We start from the raw sequence: 17,848 nt of genomic DNA, 5'->3' as shown, positions 1-17,848 counted from the left end.
CATTGTAACCCATGGATCTTTTAACCTATGGGGCAAGACCCAAAATTGAGTTTACATGCTTTTCAGGGTGGATCCTAATGGTCCCTTTATAATGTAAAATTTCTCCCTTCGATAGAAAATAGTAATAAAAACTCATTGTATGACTAGTTCTTACCCAATGTTGTTTATAAAATTGGTTGCAAACGTATTTGCCTTCCCTGACAGAAAGCATCAGAAACATTGTTGTGCCTTTCAAATTGTATTGCGAGACAGCAAAAATTAGTTTTAGCTGCCCCCTAGTGTTGGTTTATTGTACATAATGTAGCTGAGCAAGTTAGAAAACAAAAATCTATGAAGATTGTTGGTTGTAATATCCTATCATATCATTACTGGCCAAATGCAGGGATGCGAAGAGTTAAATTCATGTCATGCATCCACTGTATGGCACCTGTCTGACATCTTTGCAGAAATATTAATTGTACAATTGAGGGATGCAAGAAGGGGCTAGGCCATATTGTGTATACCTTGGCTAACAGATATCCCTGCATTCAAGTTCTGTATAGCCCCTTAGGAGTTAATCAGTTCTCCTATAAATACAGAGGATTACCTACAGGAATTGCCACATGTGTATCTTGCAATTTTAGCAAATGTTGCTCCCGCAGAACCATTTTTAACCTTACTACGGCACAGTTACCTTCTGTCTTGCCAGTTCCTATTCCTTCCCTAAAAAGAAATAGTAGAAGTAGCATTCTCTTTATCACCGGCATGGAAACCAGCAACACAGTTTTTGCCATCCCTTTACATTTGTTAAAATAAATGACTCTTTGTTGGAGAGAGGCCTGTATAAGGGAGTCGTGCACAGTAGGTGCACCAACTAACTGAGAGAGGGAAAGGGTTGACATGCCTTAACATTTTAATTTATCCTTTATACGCTTTGACAAAAAATATTCTGATTTGTTATATGCACTCCCTGTCTGCCACAATTAATGTTCTGTAATATACGCTGCTATAGTAGAGTTGTCTGTGTTAATCAATCTTTGTCATGCTGTATCTGCTCCACTCAAATGGGCAACTGCAGCCTGACAATTGCTTGTGCCCCCGGCTCATAGTTGCAGCCCAGAGGCACTTGTCCTATGACAGTAGCACTCACGCCATCAGGTCCAGTTTTGCTTGGGTGTGCTTGGCAGGGTTGCAAAAGTTACATCACCATCTCTTCAGGACAAATACAGATCGCTTTAGGGGCCAGTAGATGTGCAACTCCTGCTGCAGGGCAGGAACAGTAGAATGCAAATTGTGTCCATATACCCCTATAGTAGCAGTCATTCTCAAAGAGTTTCCTATTAGTTTTTATAGCCTTCTGGTTATCAGGCCCATTTAGGTATTGAGCCTCTTATCCTTTAATCTGGCTCTGCCCCTTGCATGCCTTCACTAGGATGAAGGAATCATGAAGACTCTGGGGCATCAGCAGCAATAGATTGTGGTGATTAAATTGATTGTACATTGTTATATAATTGGAAAAATGGATATAGAATGTAATCTGTGCTTATCTACTTAAATTCAAAACTAATCAAGGCAATCATCTCTGTTTATTGTGCTGTAGAAATGAGAATTACCAGGGGGGTTAGAGTTGTATTTTCATAATCTGTATGTTCAGTGTCTACATCTTTCTGCTGTTGGTGCTTTAGGCTAATGTCCCATGGAGCATGTTAATCGCTTGTGATAAATCTCTGTTTTTGCAGGTGACTAACCACTCCGAAATGCCTTTCCACCGGCAACAAACAGGAGTTACCAGCGGAAAGGCCTTTGTATCACTTTGGTTTTCTTCCTCCAAGCAGCTTTGTGCGACTTCAGGAAAACTAAATCTATGCAAAGCCCTTTCCACCAGTGACTCCTATTGTTTCCAGTCGAAAGGCATTTTGGAGCAGTCAGTTGCACGCGATAGCAGAGATCTGTCGTGGGCAACAAATATGCTCCTTGGGACATCAACCTAAATCACGAGAGATTATATAGAACAATTGCATAATGTGGACACTAGTGGGAGCCAAAGGGACACTTCATGATATACATTAATCTTATTTGGGAAAACTGCATGTTGTTTATGTGAAAATGCAGTTTACAAGCAGCTTTGAATATCCGTACTAATTACCTGTTTTGTAAGGGTTTCAAGACCATGTCCTGATACGGATATCATGACATGGTCTTGAAACCCTGTTTCTGTTCCAAAACAAATGCCTTTCTCGGACTACAGTCCCCAGTGAGCCTTGGGTTAGAAATGGGGGACTAACTGGGCAAATGTAGAATTCCATAAAATATACACAGAAGCAATTATGCCAGGGATGGATTAAGAATGGATCTCCCAACACTAACTATATATATATATATATATATATATATATGTATATATATATGTATATATAATACTGCAAAGGGAGCCAGCACTCACAGGACTTTAGATGGATCAAAAAAATAAATAAAGCTTTCAAATCAAGTGATGAAGCATGGTTTTTTATTCGTCCGACGTTTCAGTTCCAAACAGGAACTTTCATCAGGGAGAACCTATATATATATATATATATATATATATATATATATATATATATATATATATATATATATATATATATATATATATATATATATATATATATATATATATATATATATATATATATATATATATATATATATATATATATATATATATATATAATATACATATACATATATACATATACACACACATACAGACTTCATAATAGAAACCATAATTGAAGTTATAGACATTTTCAGGCTATTACAGGCAAGGATCAACCTACTATTTTGCATTTTGCAATATTCGAAACATTTCTTCTATAGATAAACTGGTGTTAAAGGAGTTGTTCACTTTGAGTTAACTTTTAGTATGATGTAGAGAGTAATATTCTGAGACAATATACAATTGGTCTTCATTTTTTATTATTTGTAGTTTTTTAGTTACCGTATATACTCGAGTATAAGCCGACCCGAATATAAGCCGAGGTACCCAATTTTACCTAAGAAAACTGGAAAAACATATTGACTCGAGTATAAGCCTAGGGTGGGAATAAAAACTGTAGTTTTGCCTTGTAGTAAGATAAGCAATGCAAACATGCACTGGAAGCTTGGGTCAGAGCATCACTGTTTAGTAAATACTGCCCAGAGGGTTAGTAAATAAATCACTCTGTCTCTTTCATATAAGTACTCGCAAGGTATTCTGTAACTGGGGTGGCAACCTGCCTTCCTTCCCCTTGTCTTTGCTCTGTATGATGATTGCATAAAGAGGTCTGAGCAATCCAGAAGGTGACAGATACATAAGTAATTGCACTGCTTTGCTGAGTATACACAAAATTACAAGAACATCACTTATGGGCTTCAAGTGTAGCGAAGCATACTGATAATATATACATACAGTAAATTTCCTGTCAATAAACTCAAATATATTATGGTACACAGATCATAAATACAACTGCATTCTCCCAGCACAGCACTGAGACAGACTTTTGCAAATAAGCAATACGGCATTAACTGAGAGGAATTTTGGGTGCATGAAAACATACTGTTGGCTGAAGAATAACATATTTATAGAAAATGATAATGTTATCCTGCTTATATGAAATAACAGGACCATTACGTATGACATCTACAGCTAATAACCTGTGCCTAAAGGATCCAGGCTACTGTCAGGCTGATAGTGATCGATTATTAAGGGCAGCACAGGTTTACCTTTCCAACTGGACGCTGCGCATGAGCACTTTCGTTCTTTTCCATTGCGCGCGGGCTGGCTGAGTCGATTATTAAGGGCAGCACTGCGTTACCTTTCTGACCGGATGCTGCGGTTGCCTTTCTGACCGGATGCGCATGCTCATCCTTTGCCGTTGCGCACCCCCCGAAGGATGAGCCGGCGCATCCGGTCAGAAAGGCAACCGCAGCATCCGGTCAGAAAGGTAACGCAGGGCTGCCCTTAATAATCGTCAGGCACGTGCCAGGGGGGCGACGGATGAGCACGGATGGGCATGCGCGCAACGCCAAAGAATGCACGGGCGCATCCACAGCATCCGGTTGGAAAGGTAAACCTGTGCTGCCCTTAATAATCGACTCGAGTATAAGCCGAGGATTCCTTTTTTGGCACATTTTGAGTGCTGGAAAACTCTGCTTATACTCGAGTATATACGGTATTTCATTTTCCGTTTAGGCGCTCTCCAGTTTGGAGTTTCAGCAGGTATTTGGTTGCTAGGTTCTAAGTTACCTTAGCAACCAGGAAGTGGTTTGGATGAGAGACTGGTATATGAATAGGGGAGGGACTGAATAAAAACAAAGTTTCAAAAAGTAACAATAGCAATAAAACTGTAGCCTCACTGAGCAATAGTTTTTTGGCAGCTGTGTTCAATGACCCCCATGTAAAAACTGAAAAGAGTTGAAAGAAGAAGGCAAATAATTCAAAGACTATAATAAATATATAATGACCAATATATAAAGACCAAATGAAAAGTTGCTTAGAATAGGTAATTCTATAACATACTCAAAATTAGCTTAAAGGTGAACCACCCCTTTAAGATACTGGGGGGCTATGGTATTACATCTGGAGTACAGAAAGATAAGTTGCCTAATTGCACACTTTATTTGGCACTTTATTTGATATTGATTTTCTGCCAGCTGATCAACAACCAGATCTGGGCCTGGATTGACTGATTTGGCCCACTAAATAGCCAGATTGCCAGTGACTTCACCCTCTAGCTACACATTATGCAAAATGCTCAGGACCTCTGCCTTTCCTGCTAAGGGGTTTTTGCGTAATTAAGATCATCATACCATAAGTCCACCTTATTAAATCTAGTAGGGTTGTTTTGCCTCCAGTAGGGACTGATATCTTAGCTGGGATGAAGTACAAGGTACTGCTTTTTTATTATTATTATGAACAAAAAATGTCATTATTTGTTTGAAATGGAGTCTATGGGAGTTGGCCTTTCCATAATTTGGAGCTTTCTGGATAACAGGCTTCTGGATAAGAGATCCCATACCTGTAATAGAGGTGGGAATAATTCCTGTTGGGATCGCACTACAGAATAGGACCTAAATAGGAGAAAGAAGCAGGAAAACTTTAATCAGAAGTGGGGAAGATACAGGGTGAGAGCAAAATGGAAAGAAATAAAAGTGACAAAATAACAATGACATAAAGGGAAAGGCAGAGAAAAGTAAATTGAACAATAAATAAAGGGAAGAAGAAAAATAACAAAAATAAAATCACATTTAAATAACATTTAACATGTTTAACATGGCTACAATTTTTATTTATTACTACATATTAATATACATGGGGTAACAGCCTTCAAAGAAAAAGCTTAATTGATTGATTATTAGAAACCAGTATTTTAAAATTTGATTTAAATGCTGTTGTCAGACATTTTGGCAATTGCAAGGGGGTGCTGAATAAGGGCATTACCATGCTAAATAGCAGCGTTTTGATCTGGAAATTAGGGTGAGTGAATCATCGGTGCTTTTCATGCTGTCCTCCCACGAACGCAAGGAGCCGGGATTAGAGGGGTATTACTGAAATGAGCATCGCCTGCTTGAAGCGATAACATCTGTCTCTCGGTGAGAAGTAGAATCTGTATGTTCCGCGCAGATAAAGTACAATTTCAGTGGGTATGTGTGAGTCACGGCACATGCCAGCGTGGTACTCAGCGGGCGCAATGTAGGAACACGTTTGCATGCTAAAACTTTTCAACTTTTTATTTTAAAGCTGCTATCTCTGCCTGTGGGATGATGAGAATAAATTAGTTTACAAGCAGAAGGAAAGCATTAAAGGACCAGTAACACCATAAAGTAAAAATGTTTTCTTTTAGCATCTAAAATGGATGCATTAAATTCCACACTTTCATGAAGATATTTCTAGTGTTTCACCACAATGGAATGCAGGAGTAAACACAACTTCTTTTCAGTTGCTCACTCTGGCATGGTGAAACGCCAAACCCAGGTGAAACGCCAAACCCAGGTGAAACGCAACATGTGGTGGAATAGGAAACTTCTATTGCAAGGAAACACAGGAAGAACCGCCCATGTGTTAAAGCCCTAAAGCTGAGGCTCAATGTCAGAAGCATCATTAAACTCCTACGACTTAAAGGTCACCTGTTGCCCTAAAATTGTTTCCCTCACCTAGGTGCTAGGTGGTCTTGGTGCAGGCAGGCATGTTTAGTGATGCGTATAATTAGTGTCTCTCGTGGCGCACTTATTATGTGCATAACATCACAGCATGCACATAACTTGAGGCAGGTGTGGCACAACATGGCTGCCCACAATGGGAGCTCCCTCCCGGTGCAAGTGGCCTCCCACTGGGCTCTTTTAGGGGGAAAAAATTTTACTGCAACAGGTGCCTTTACAGGGAATTCCACTGGGTGCTGGTGCCAATTTTTATGCCACCCCGCTGAATATAATTTCTTTGCTGAAAGAAAGGTCCCTTGGGGCAGTCCAGGAGTGTTTGCATGTGTGGGAAAGTAACATCTGAAGTCAGTACATGCACAGCAAAGTAACCTGGGAAATCTTTGCTTTACTGTGCATGCAAATGGTTTTGGACTGTCACAAGCAGTTCTTGGGAATTTTAAAGATGGCAGCACAAGTGCAGCGAGTGCATTTTTGCAGTGCAGAATAGGATTGGTTAAGGGTCGATGGTAAGCGGTTATATTTACTGGGGGAGCCTAACAATTTGACAGCCCTAGTGAATTTCACGTTAGTTGTCCTTTTAAAGTTATTAAATCATTTGAAGTGGATGCGGATATAGATACTTCTACTGTATGCAAGGTGCTGCCTTCACCAAATATACATACATTGTGTTAAATGATGTAGTTAGTGGAGCCCTTAATGTGATCTGGTAAGGCAGCTGCTGGGGCTGCATCTCATTTCATTCTAAGCAGAGAGGGGCATATAAAATATTTTAAAAAACAAATCTCCTAATAATTTATGGCCCCTCATATTATAAATGAGAAGTGTTTCCCAAAAAGCAGAGTAGGACAATGACTACAGCACCCCCAAGCTGTTGTCTGACTGACATCTTACCCTACAAAATGCCAGGTGTGTCCAGTCGTAAACCCCTGGTCACCCTAACTCACCCTCTTCCAACGTGAACCCAACTCTACCTTCCATGCTGTCATCACATACATACCTGTGCTTGACCCCTCCATTGCTGATGTCACCAGAAGGGGGTGGGTATGCGGCCAGAGGCAGAATGCAGGAAAATGGGGGTAGATGTCATCACGGGTGGCCTCATTAGAAAGCTTTTTGGAGAATATAATATTTTTTCCACATTTAAAATTACATAGCAATAATCTACTTTCCCTTTAAATTTTTAGGAGACTTTTACATCAACTCATATGATAATGCAATGCACAATTAGGGCTGGTTTGGGTTGGAGCTGAGTGATCCATTGCCAAGAGCCCCAGATATCACAGGGGCCCCTTTGTGCACAAACCACGCTTTTCTGGATATGATTATCAGTTTCTGGTTTGAGGGGGGTGCTTATCTGAAAATGAACTGTTAGTATAGTATCCCAAGACAGCAGTTTTCATTTGGTCTGTGGTTTGCTCCCAAAATGGAACTCAAGGAGCTGAGTCTTCCTATGAGTCCAGGACTGCCCGCATTAAGCAGTGATATATTTAATAGGGGCCCTTAGTGGCAGCACAGAAAGACCCAAGAGAACCCTGTGCTTAACTACCTGCCTGTAGCGGACATCAAGGACAGGGTTGTCTTCTGCCCACAGCCTGCACTTTGCACCTCCTGCTGGGTTTGCACGTTGCAAAGCACAGCCTTAATTTAAATCCTACAGATGCAAGTGCTCCATGGATGGGTAATTAGGGGTGCAATTTGGGTCTGTGGGATTTGTAGATAATCCCTAGTTGATTAGCCAGAACCCAGAAATGTAAATTTTACCTTGCAAGTTGCAAAGTCTACATCATGGTTAAAGCAAATCCCATGATGGACGTCCCCTTTAAATATCACTTGCTGTACCTGCTGAAGTTCTTTCCTTGTTATATTAGCTGTCTCTTAGCACAACGAGTACATTTATGCCATTCCAACAGCCCAATTGCTGTCATTAAAAATTCCACTAACAAACAATGGCAATTAGATTACCTCTGACTCTCCTGCCGCAGAAGGATGCAGCTATACGTTGTTCTATTTTTAATAATGTCTAATAGAGTGTAAGAGAAGCACAAGGGTAATGAAATGTTTCCATTGTTGTTATGGCAACATAAAATTCAAATGAAAAAAAGCTGCCATACAGAATGGAAATTGTACCCTGCCTCTGCGGCTGGCATCTTTGTTTATCTATTTTTTTATATGATGTTCTTTTTCTTTACTAATATCAAGCAAAATCTTCTTTGGAATTTGGCTGATTTGCATGTGGAGCTTCTGGGTGATTGCAGGCTCTTGTTGGGCAAAGCACACCTATTAGTTGGTTAGTAATTTCTTGTTTACATTATATTTCTGGTTGCTTATATTAAAATAAATAAAGACATTTGCATACATGATATCACTGTTGCTGTCAGGCTGCTGAAAAGTCCATTTGGATGGTTCAGCTAAGACATTACATACCGTATTCCTTTTTTACTGCAGTACAGCAAAAAGCAGATGTGCATGATAGTCATTGTCATTGTACTTACTATGACCTATACGGTATTCGAATGTGATTTGGGAAAAATTGCAGAGATGCTTTATAAGGACAAGCTGTTAATTGCCTACTTCATTATTGTCAAAGTTAATTCAGTGTTTGGGGGTTGAGGCGAGTTTCCATTGCCCGTTTGTAGCAGGGAAAGACAGCCGTCCTCACAGCCAGATCCATTAGAGCTTATCACTAGAGGACAGGCCGGGAGAGATTCTGCATGAAATATGGCAACTGTCATGGCTGCCCCGAACAAATGCAAGACGTGTTCAGCAAGCGGTAGCATCAAAATGAACAGCACAGAGGGGAGCTCTCCTTTATTTCCATAGACAGCGTGCTATCGATTTCTTTTTGTCTTCAATTTATACTGGCGCCTTCATTTTGCATTGAGCACACGATTATTGCATGAGCCTCGGCAATCCTTTCATCCAAGGAGTTACCTGAGTCCTAGTATTGATACTTCCTGGAAAATATCCATCATATAATGAGATAAGGATTTACAGCTGTGAAGTACTACAGTTCCCAGAATTCATAAGCAAAGAAGTAAGACTGATACCCCACAGAGCGAGTTAGCCTGTAGGAGGAAACTTTGCGTGATTTTGGAAAACCAAAGCAATGCAAAGGCCTTTCCACTGGCGACTCCTATTGTTTCAGATGGAAGGGCATTTCGGAGCAGTTAGTCGCCCGCCATAGCCGAGATCTATGGAGGGCGACTAACTTGCTCCATGGGACATCAGCCTAAATGTATTTTTGTGATTCGTACTTTTTCAAATACTTCACAGCGACAATTGTTTAGTGAATTCCGGACTCCTGTTTTCAGCAGTACTTAGTGGTTGAGACCAGTCCACAAGTTATGAAAGTATATTACACAACTAATTGTGTAGTACAGAAAATTAGGGCCCTAATGCTTGTATAAACACCACAAACGTTATTAGGGCAGCAGCTTCAGGGGAAACACATTTGTATAAAAAAAACTACAATTTGTAGCCCCCCCTAAGGTGAAGAACCCTAAATATTAAATAAGATTCCATTATACCAGGGACTGATAGGGTATGTTAAGAAGATAGCATATCTAACCAAGCCACTTCAAATCTTTTGCTAATTTACCTAGTTATTATAATTATATTTAAATCATCTCCTGTTAAGCTGGCCATAAATGTTCAGATTTTAGTTGTCTTACAAAAAATATTCAGATATTGATCAGACATTATAATACAACAATCTAAAACTAAAATTCAGATGTGATTTGTCTTAATTAAAGTCTTAAAAATAACAAATCTGATGGTGTTTTGGCCATTAATAATTGTCAGACATTGAAATACATACTTATTGTACAGCGCTGTGGAATATGTTGTCGCTTTATAAATAAATGTTAATAATAATAATGTTAATAATTGTAGGTCACCCATGGATGTCTTCAGATAGGCAATACATGCACAGATATAAATTTTCTAACAGAAATTGTCCAACCTGTCCGATTAGCTGAATGACTAATTGCTATTATATAAAAGTTCTCGGGACAACAAATCGGAGCCGACACACGGTCCGAAAATCGTATGAAGCTTATATTGATGCGTGCATGGTTAGCTTTAGGCCTCACAGGCCCTGCAAACAATTAAAGCTGATTTAGACACATAGAATTTGGATCAGCTTACTAATTGACTTACCAACCTTGGAAATTCTAGATAATTTGTTCCTGAGTTAGAAATGTGAGCGTTGATGCCACATTTTGATTTTATAGCAAGAAGTATAAACTGAGCTCCTTTTTGTTACCTAAGTCAGTTTTTGGATTATGCATATAAATGTACCCTGAAAGAATATATAGTCTCTTTTTGCTTAAAACAAATTATTTTTACTGGATTGTGAAAAAACTCTTTACTGCTCTTTGTAACCGCTTTGTTCTTTCTTTTTGCAGACTATAGTGAGAGGCAGTAAACCACCGCAAGATGCGTACATCAATGGCCTGCTGGAAGACTTTGATAATATCTCAGTGACAAGATCCAATTCCCTTCGCAAAGAAAGCCCGCCAACTCCCCGTCTGGGACATTCCAACCACTTGAAAGGATACCCAGAAGAAAATGGCTTCTTTGCCTTCTCCCAGTATAGCTGTGAACCTGAAGTGCAAAGAAGTAATATTTCTGAACGATACAAGGAAAGAAGCCTTAGCGCGGAGGAGGCAGAGGTTTATTATAGAGCAAATAAACCCGTGAGGCACAATGGCCATCCAGTTAAAATGAGATCCTATGAAACCTATTTCCCTGAAGTAAAATCCGTTAGGGCAGATTTGTCAAGTTACCCATCGGAATATCATCCCCAGCTGGAAACAAAAAGTAAATCCGTTGATCAGTATGATTACCACAGTATTGCTGGTACATCACTTCAGGACTACAGGGATTATTTTCCGCCATCTATTACAGGGACAATAATGCTAAGTGAGGGCTCGAGAGAAAGACTTGAGTACAGTGAATGGGGCGAAGGGCTACCCAAGGATGATTATGACAAGAGGCCAAAGTCATCGTACATCACCCAAACAAGTCCTCAACCAGCCATGAGACAAAGGTCAAGGTCAGGGTCTGGCCTTCAAGAACCAATCATACCATATGGTGCAGGGGTTATGAAAACTAACCAGCAAGGCCATCCGTTCAGTTCTTATACCTACCCACGCTTGTCAGAAACCGGAGGGTGTATTCCAAAGGTAATACAAATGCACAGGTTTTCTTACTGTATTGCTTTGGGAAATAATATTGAAATTAATTATTAGAACATACAAAATGGATACCTATACCTGTAAACCTGCAATGTCCAACATTAGACATTTTTGATCCAGCCACCTACCAACAGCCAGGGGTCACAGGTTACCCACCTATATTCTAAAACCTGGCAGCTTTGGATACCTTCCATAAAAATCCCACTATGTTGTACAGTTAGTTTAATAAAAAAAAGCAGTCTTACTTCTTTTGTTCACTAGAATGGTAGGAGCAGAACTTCTCACCTGGTACATTGTCGTTGCACTGTGCCTAATACAACTGGAGCAAAGGGAAGTTGCACATAGATTGTCAAATAAGTTGAATGCTACTTAATTTATTCAGGGCAGAAATATTTCCTCCAGTGCTCAGGGTTCTTCATCCCAGAAAAGAAAAAATCTCTGGTATTGTGCATCTGTTCATTGTGACAGTTATCATGCAAGCAATATATTCAATCTTATTATGTCCTAGCGCATAATCCTTTTTCCAGTAAGGTACAATGAAACATCCAGGAAGTACCTGTATGTGCAAGTAAGGGAATATACATCATTGCATAATTGAATAATAATTCTATCAATGAACTTCATATTGGGGCATACCCCTTAACTATAATGTTCTGGGCCCTTCTACTGTGTATAATAAGAGATTAATAAGGCAAGCCAGGGTTTTTTCATTGCACAAGGTTTAACTGGATACCCCTCGTGTTTTTATTGAAATGCAAATATTCCTGCCTTTATCTGTAGGAACCCTTGGCATCTCGGGAGACATTTTTGTCAGAGTTCAAAGGATTCGGTCATGATTTGTATGGCTTACTTTTTATTTCCTAATTACACTGTTTACTGGCTGCACTGGCTGGGGGTATATTATGCAAGACGCCTTACTGACATTTATTCTTAACCGTTCACTTAGTACCTAAGCTCTGTTAAATTTATTTTGTAAAGTTTTCAGTAAACAACATAAAAACCCTGTGCCAACTTTTGAAAGGTTCATGCAGAGTACGGCATGGGATATCAGGAAAGCAATGGGGCTAAGGATAAAGTGCAGAATTACAAAACAAGGCATTGTGGGAGCTTACACCAAGGCTAAGTACAACTCTGGCCAATTTTACTATAAAAGTACAAAAAAGTGGACTGATGGATACACATTCCCTAGAACCCTCTTTTAGTATTTGTGCAAGTGCATAACTTTTTCAACAACAGGGGTGTTTAGTTTCAAGATTATAATGATAAAGTAGTCAAGCCACCATACAGCATCAAGGTTAACCCTACGTGGTGGTCTTTATTATTTACCTCTGGTCATATTTTTCATAGGCATTTCTTAGCAAAAGTGTATTCTCAATAAAATACCGTGGGTCAGCATTTTTTTTTGAAAGAGAGGAGGTCTGGCCTAGAGTAGGAGATGAGCTAGATCACTGGGTGGGTTGTCCCCCAAAGTTTCCTTGTCATTTAAGTATGGCACTATAATATCTAGCACTACAGGACTTGCACCTCACCCAAAGTAGTTTCCTTCCATATTCCCGAAACATACAATATGGGGCAGATTTATCAATGTCCGAATTTCAAATAATTAATTGCGAGAAAATTCGTGTTGTGGTCGTATGAAGATCCGAAAGTTACAAAATTTTCATATCTGAACGATCATAAACGGCATGCAAACCTTTCTGACTTTGAACCTTCAGTGCATGACTCCATAGGACTCAATGGCACTCTGCTGCTCCAACCTGGCGATACCAGAGCTTGAATGAATTCCAAAACTTTCGTAGTCTTTGCGACAAATACGATTTACGTATTTGTCGCACAAATTTGACGCAAAGCACGAAAAAGTTGCGGAAATTAAGGAAAATTTGGAAAAATACAAAGTGTTATAAATTGGAAAAAACATGAATTTTTCCAATTCAGACCCAATCGTACATTGATGAATCTGCCCCTTAGTGTGTGTATGTCTGTGCATGTGTCAATTAATGATTTTAGGGTCGAAAATTTTTTCTGCCTGTGCTGACCCAAACCCACCCTGGTCGTCAGTGCTGATTTCTATACCTGCCCATCTCTGATTTCAGTGCAGGGGGCATGATGTGCACAAGTATGTAAATAAGTGCGGCACCGTCAATATATGGACAAGCATGGCGTAGAGTGGTCAGTAATGGGCTTGATTGGTGGCAAATGTATATGTATGTATGTATATCTTTATTTATAAAGCACTACTTATGTATGCTGCGCTGTACAACAGGCTGTTATTAAAATAATAATAGATAAATACAACGTATAACATTAAATACAAATAAATCCAAGGTACAGTTTCAATAAGTTAAGAATTAAAGAGACAAGAGGATAGAGATCCCTGCCCCATAGAGCTTACAATCTAAATCGTAGGGTAAAATACAGACACAAATATATTATCACAAGCACAATTTCTCAAGTGGGTGTGCACTCCAAACACAAATTGAGTTGTATTTCACATTAATCCTGACGTGTGTGGTGCCTTTCAACATGTAGTCGTCAGGACTGATGTAAAATAAAGCTTTGTTTCTTAACCACCTCCATTTGTGTTTGGAGTGCGCACCCATCTGAGAAATTGTACTTGTGACTGCTGGGTCTCCCTTGCTACGGGTCTGGGCCGCTGCACCCAGACTATTGGATCAGTGTGGTGAGTGTCCATAGAAAAACTTTGATTTATGTGAGAAAAAATTCCCCCGAGTGAAGGGTCCAGGGCAAGGCACCTGGACCAATCTTATGAAGTGGTGAGCAAATGCTTATTAAGACGGGCTGTTTTAAATTTGGCTTGGAGCAAACTTTGAATAACTGTAGTTGGCAAATATGTTATGATTTTTCTTTCAATGGATTCTGACACAGAAAAGGTTAAAATTGCGCTCTGCTATACCAACCAGTTTGCGGACTATAATGGGCAATTCAAATTAGGGGAATGTACTTAATCATTCCTACTGTCATGCTTAAAATATAATTCTTTATCGGTATGTCTTAAATGTGATGATTCAGATCATATAATATCAGGTGTCAAAAAAAGTAATTACACAGAATAATTAAACCTTAATGGAGAATTAATGTGCCTTTAATACAGAAAACTTTCTCCCAATAAAAAAAAAAGTAATGAGCAAGTATGTAATTAAGCAGTGAGCTGAAAATGATATAACCAGCATTAATGTCTTTGAATAAATAAGGTTGTCTGCTGAACAGGAATTTACCTGCATTTGTTGACCAAGTCCTTTTGGGTAGCTTCTTGATCCTTAAGGCCAGTGGAGATTTGGGGTGTTTTCTCCTTCTATATAATATTTTTGCTAAAAACAAACCTCAAAATGAAAAGTACCCTCCACTGATCCCTGTGAAAGTCACGTGAAAACACCTTAACTTCACATTTTATAGCAGTAAGTATGTGGGTAAAGGTCTGAAATCATCTCATATGCCATTACTCTAAAGTTTTTAGCTTAGGGAAACATTTTGCAATGTTGCTCTGTTTAGAAAATTAAGATTGTGAGCAAAGAAGTCATCTGATGTTTCAGAGCTACATCATAAGACATTTCTTTTCTCAGTAACTTAATTTTCTGCTGATTGATGACAATGGAATAGGCTAGCACAGACCCCTGATTTAAAACCCAGTTAAACCATTCTTGGATGAACTGAATGCCAAAAATACATTTTTACCCGCAATAATGTTCTTGTAGGTTGGATTCCCTTCCAGTCAGCAACAAAGCTCCAATGGTTTTCCCATGAGAGTTATAGCAGCCAAGGGAGGACTGACTTCATATTAGTACCCTTAGCAGGAAGGTGTCTGTTGGGGTATAGTGGCCCATGAACATTAGCTCTGCTCTATTTTCCCAGGTAGATGGCTCATTGACTACTCACAGACACACTCGCCCACAAAGCAGTCTGGTTTTGGGTAGTAAGTCCCCTGTTCACCAACTTGGCGGTTGGTCTGCAAATACCCTGGGTTGGATGGTAAATAAACTCATTGCGGGTAGGTTCAAGTAACAAGTCAGCAGGACCGGGTTGGGAATGGGTCTGCCTATCAGCATGCTATGGCACTAAGTGGGGCCAAGTAACTCTACGTTGTATCCTAGCAATGTGGGAAACTTTATTTCATAGGGTTGCTAGGTGTTGCAGTTCTCAGCATCTGGAAAACCTCCACTTGCCCATGACTGCCTTATTTTGTACATTTTGTGCAAAAATGTAATGTGTGTTTTTATTCCCCAATGGGCAATATCAATAATTATTTTTAATGTTAGTGTTATTTTTTATATTGGAACTTGAAATGAAATGTAGGGAGTGATATTTATTGCAGTCATGTGAGCAAAGATAAATGGCTTTAGTAATAAAGCTTAATTCTCTATTCCGATCAAGAGGGGGTTGGTATGAGTTGCCGAGTGCGGCGTTACTTTCTAAAAGGAAGGCTTTAGTTCCCATTCCCATTGAGCCGGCAACACAAAAGGAATCTATTTTGCTTAAGCTCTAATAACCGGCACGAGTCATTTCTTATAAACTCCCCGTAGCTGTTAGGCATAGTGCCTGATTAGATTAATGCTCATGAATTTTCATTTCCAACCATTCCTAGGATCTACTTCAGCTCTGTTACAAACCCCAAGTCAAAAGAATATCATTCTATAACTGGAGTCAGAACTGAACCTTTATGAGGCATATTCTCTAACTTCTACTTGTTGTTAATTCCAATTAGAACAGGTATTATACTTGTGTGGTGTTTTCTTGCTTTTTGGGGGTATCTTTAGCAGAATCTGGGGCTGATTAGCATAATCTTAATCAGGATTTGGACTATAACAAAACCAAAGTGTGTGTTCTAATCCCCCCACACACACATACTTTATTGAGATATTATATATATATATATGTTATTGAGATATATAATATTATACACTGTACCTCACAAGCTACCAATAGGTTGCCCTATCTAAGGCTGCAAATAAGTGTTCACCCCAAATCCATTCCCTTCAAGCTGGTCCTTTATGTGTATCTCTCACAGCAACTTGCCATTCTCCCTCAATCTGCCCCTAACTGTCCTTTAAGCTGGCCATACACGTACTGATAAAATCAAGCGAAACCTAGTTCTGGACGATTTTCGGACTGTGTGTAGGCTCAAATTATCGTTTCAATAATTTTGGTATTATTGGTCATTTAGTCAGTTGGCCAGGTTAGAAAATTTCAGTTGGCTAACGAAAAATTCTGTGAATGTATTGTGTATCTGATATCCTTGGGGGACCTACAATGGAACTTTGGTACGACTGGTATCTGCCAACTATTTCATGTTCGGAACATCCTCCGAACTTTAGGTTTATCCTTTCTGGCACTTGCCCCAGGAGTGTGACTAAGCCATCAGAATGGCAACCACTGACCAGGCAACTGTTATGTTATCATGGGTTGCCTTGTGGTTCTTTCTGATGATGGAATTCCTGCATGACTTACAGATGGGATACTTTACACTCACTGTATTAGCATGATCTTGCTGTGTATGCTTGTCAAATCAGTAGAATTATTATTGCTTTTTGTGCCTGTGTGTTGCTCTGCTCGAGCTTCTTAAATTCCCTGAGACACGGGAAGAGATTATTCTGACAGAAGTGATGTTTCTCTGCACTAAAGGAGAATGTGAGCTTAGCAGCATAGATTATGGGGATGGGGGAAGCTGCCGCACTTCAGGATATTATGCTGCCTTTGATGTTTCCCACTATAAAGAACTGAATCTCAATGTTAATTCTGTATATATTGTAGGGGTGCACTGAATCCACTATTTTAGGATTCAGCTGAACCCCAAATCCTTTGTGAAAGGTTCAGCCACATACTGGGCTGGGACTGGGATTCAGATTTGGTTTGGCCAGGACCGTGGACTCGGACAAATCCTTCTGAAAAAGGCAGTATCTTGGCCGAACTGATTCCTGGATTCAGTGCATCCCTGATGTATGCAGATATACCTGTAACCATTAAAACAGTTTCTATATTTTCTTGAACAACAACTTTACATTTTACATTCTTCTATAAAGGGAATGTCAACCCATCAATTTAATTTCTATGCTTTTAAAGAATTTATTGATGCATTCATTACAGTGTTGCAGTGTTTTTTTTTTTCAATTATTTTTATATATATATATATATATATATATATATATATATATATATAAAACCAGTAACTATATTAAATTTAATATAAAGGACAAGGAAAGATAGAATCATTGGGGGGGGGGGGCAACATGGCCCACTATCCTCAGAGCTTGCACAGTACAGAGGTCGGCAAATGATTTCTGTATGACGCATGTGCTGGCCCTGTGCAGAGAATAGGACGCTGGAGCACTGAGACAAAAACCTTACAGGGCCATTGCATTTTCGGAAGATGATCAGTGCTGACCCAGGGTCTGAAATAAGCAACTAGAATCACTGGGAGGGGGCTAATAACTTGGTCCTTCCTGGTGATTCTACATTACCTATTCCCTTATAGTATGTGG

General features: G+C 39.4%; 1 protein-coding gene across 1 annotated transcript in view; it reads left to right on the top strand.

Annotated features, from left to right (window-relative positions):
• The window catches only part of pak5 (p21 (RAC1) activated kinase 5), a 30,128-nt gene extending 18,534 nt beyond the window's left edge, over positions 1–11,594 (top strand). Inside the window, 1 exon segment of the mRNA NM_001126638.1 lies at positions 10,563–11,594. Within this exon segment, the coding sequence (NP_001120110.1) occupies positions 10,563–11,408 (846 nt within the window). The 3' untranslated portion in view covers positions 11,409–11,594.
• Positions 11,595–17,848: the final 6,254 nt, after the last annotated feature.

Source organism: Xenopus tropicalis, chromosome 5 (genome assembly GCF_000004195.4).
Source record: "Xenopus tropicalis strain Nigerian chromosome 5, UCB_Xtro_10.0, whole genome shotgun sequence".
Taxonomy (NCBI): Eukaryota; Metazoa; Chordata; class Amphibia; order Anura; family Pipidae; genus Xenopus; species Xenopus tropicalis.
Note: the sequence above shows the minus strand (reverse complement) of the source record. Positions and strands in the feature narration are given on the sequence as shown.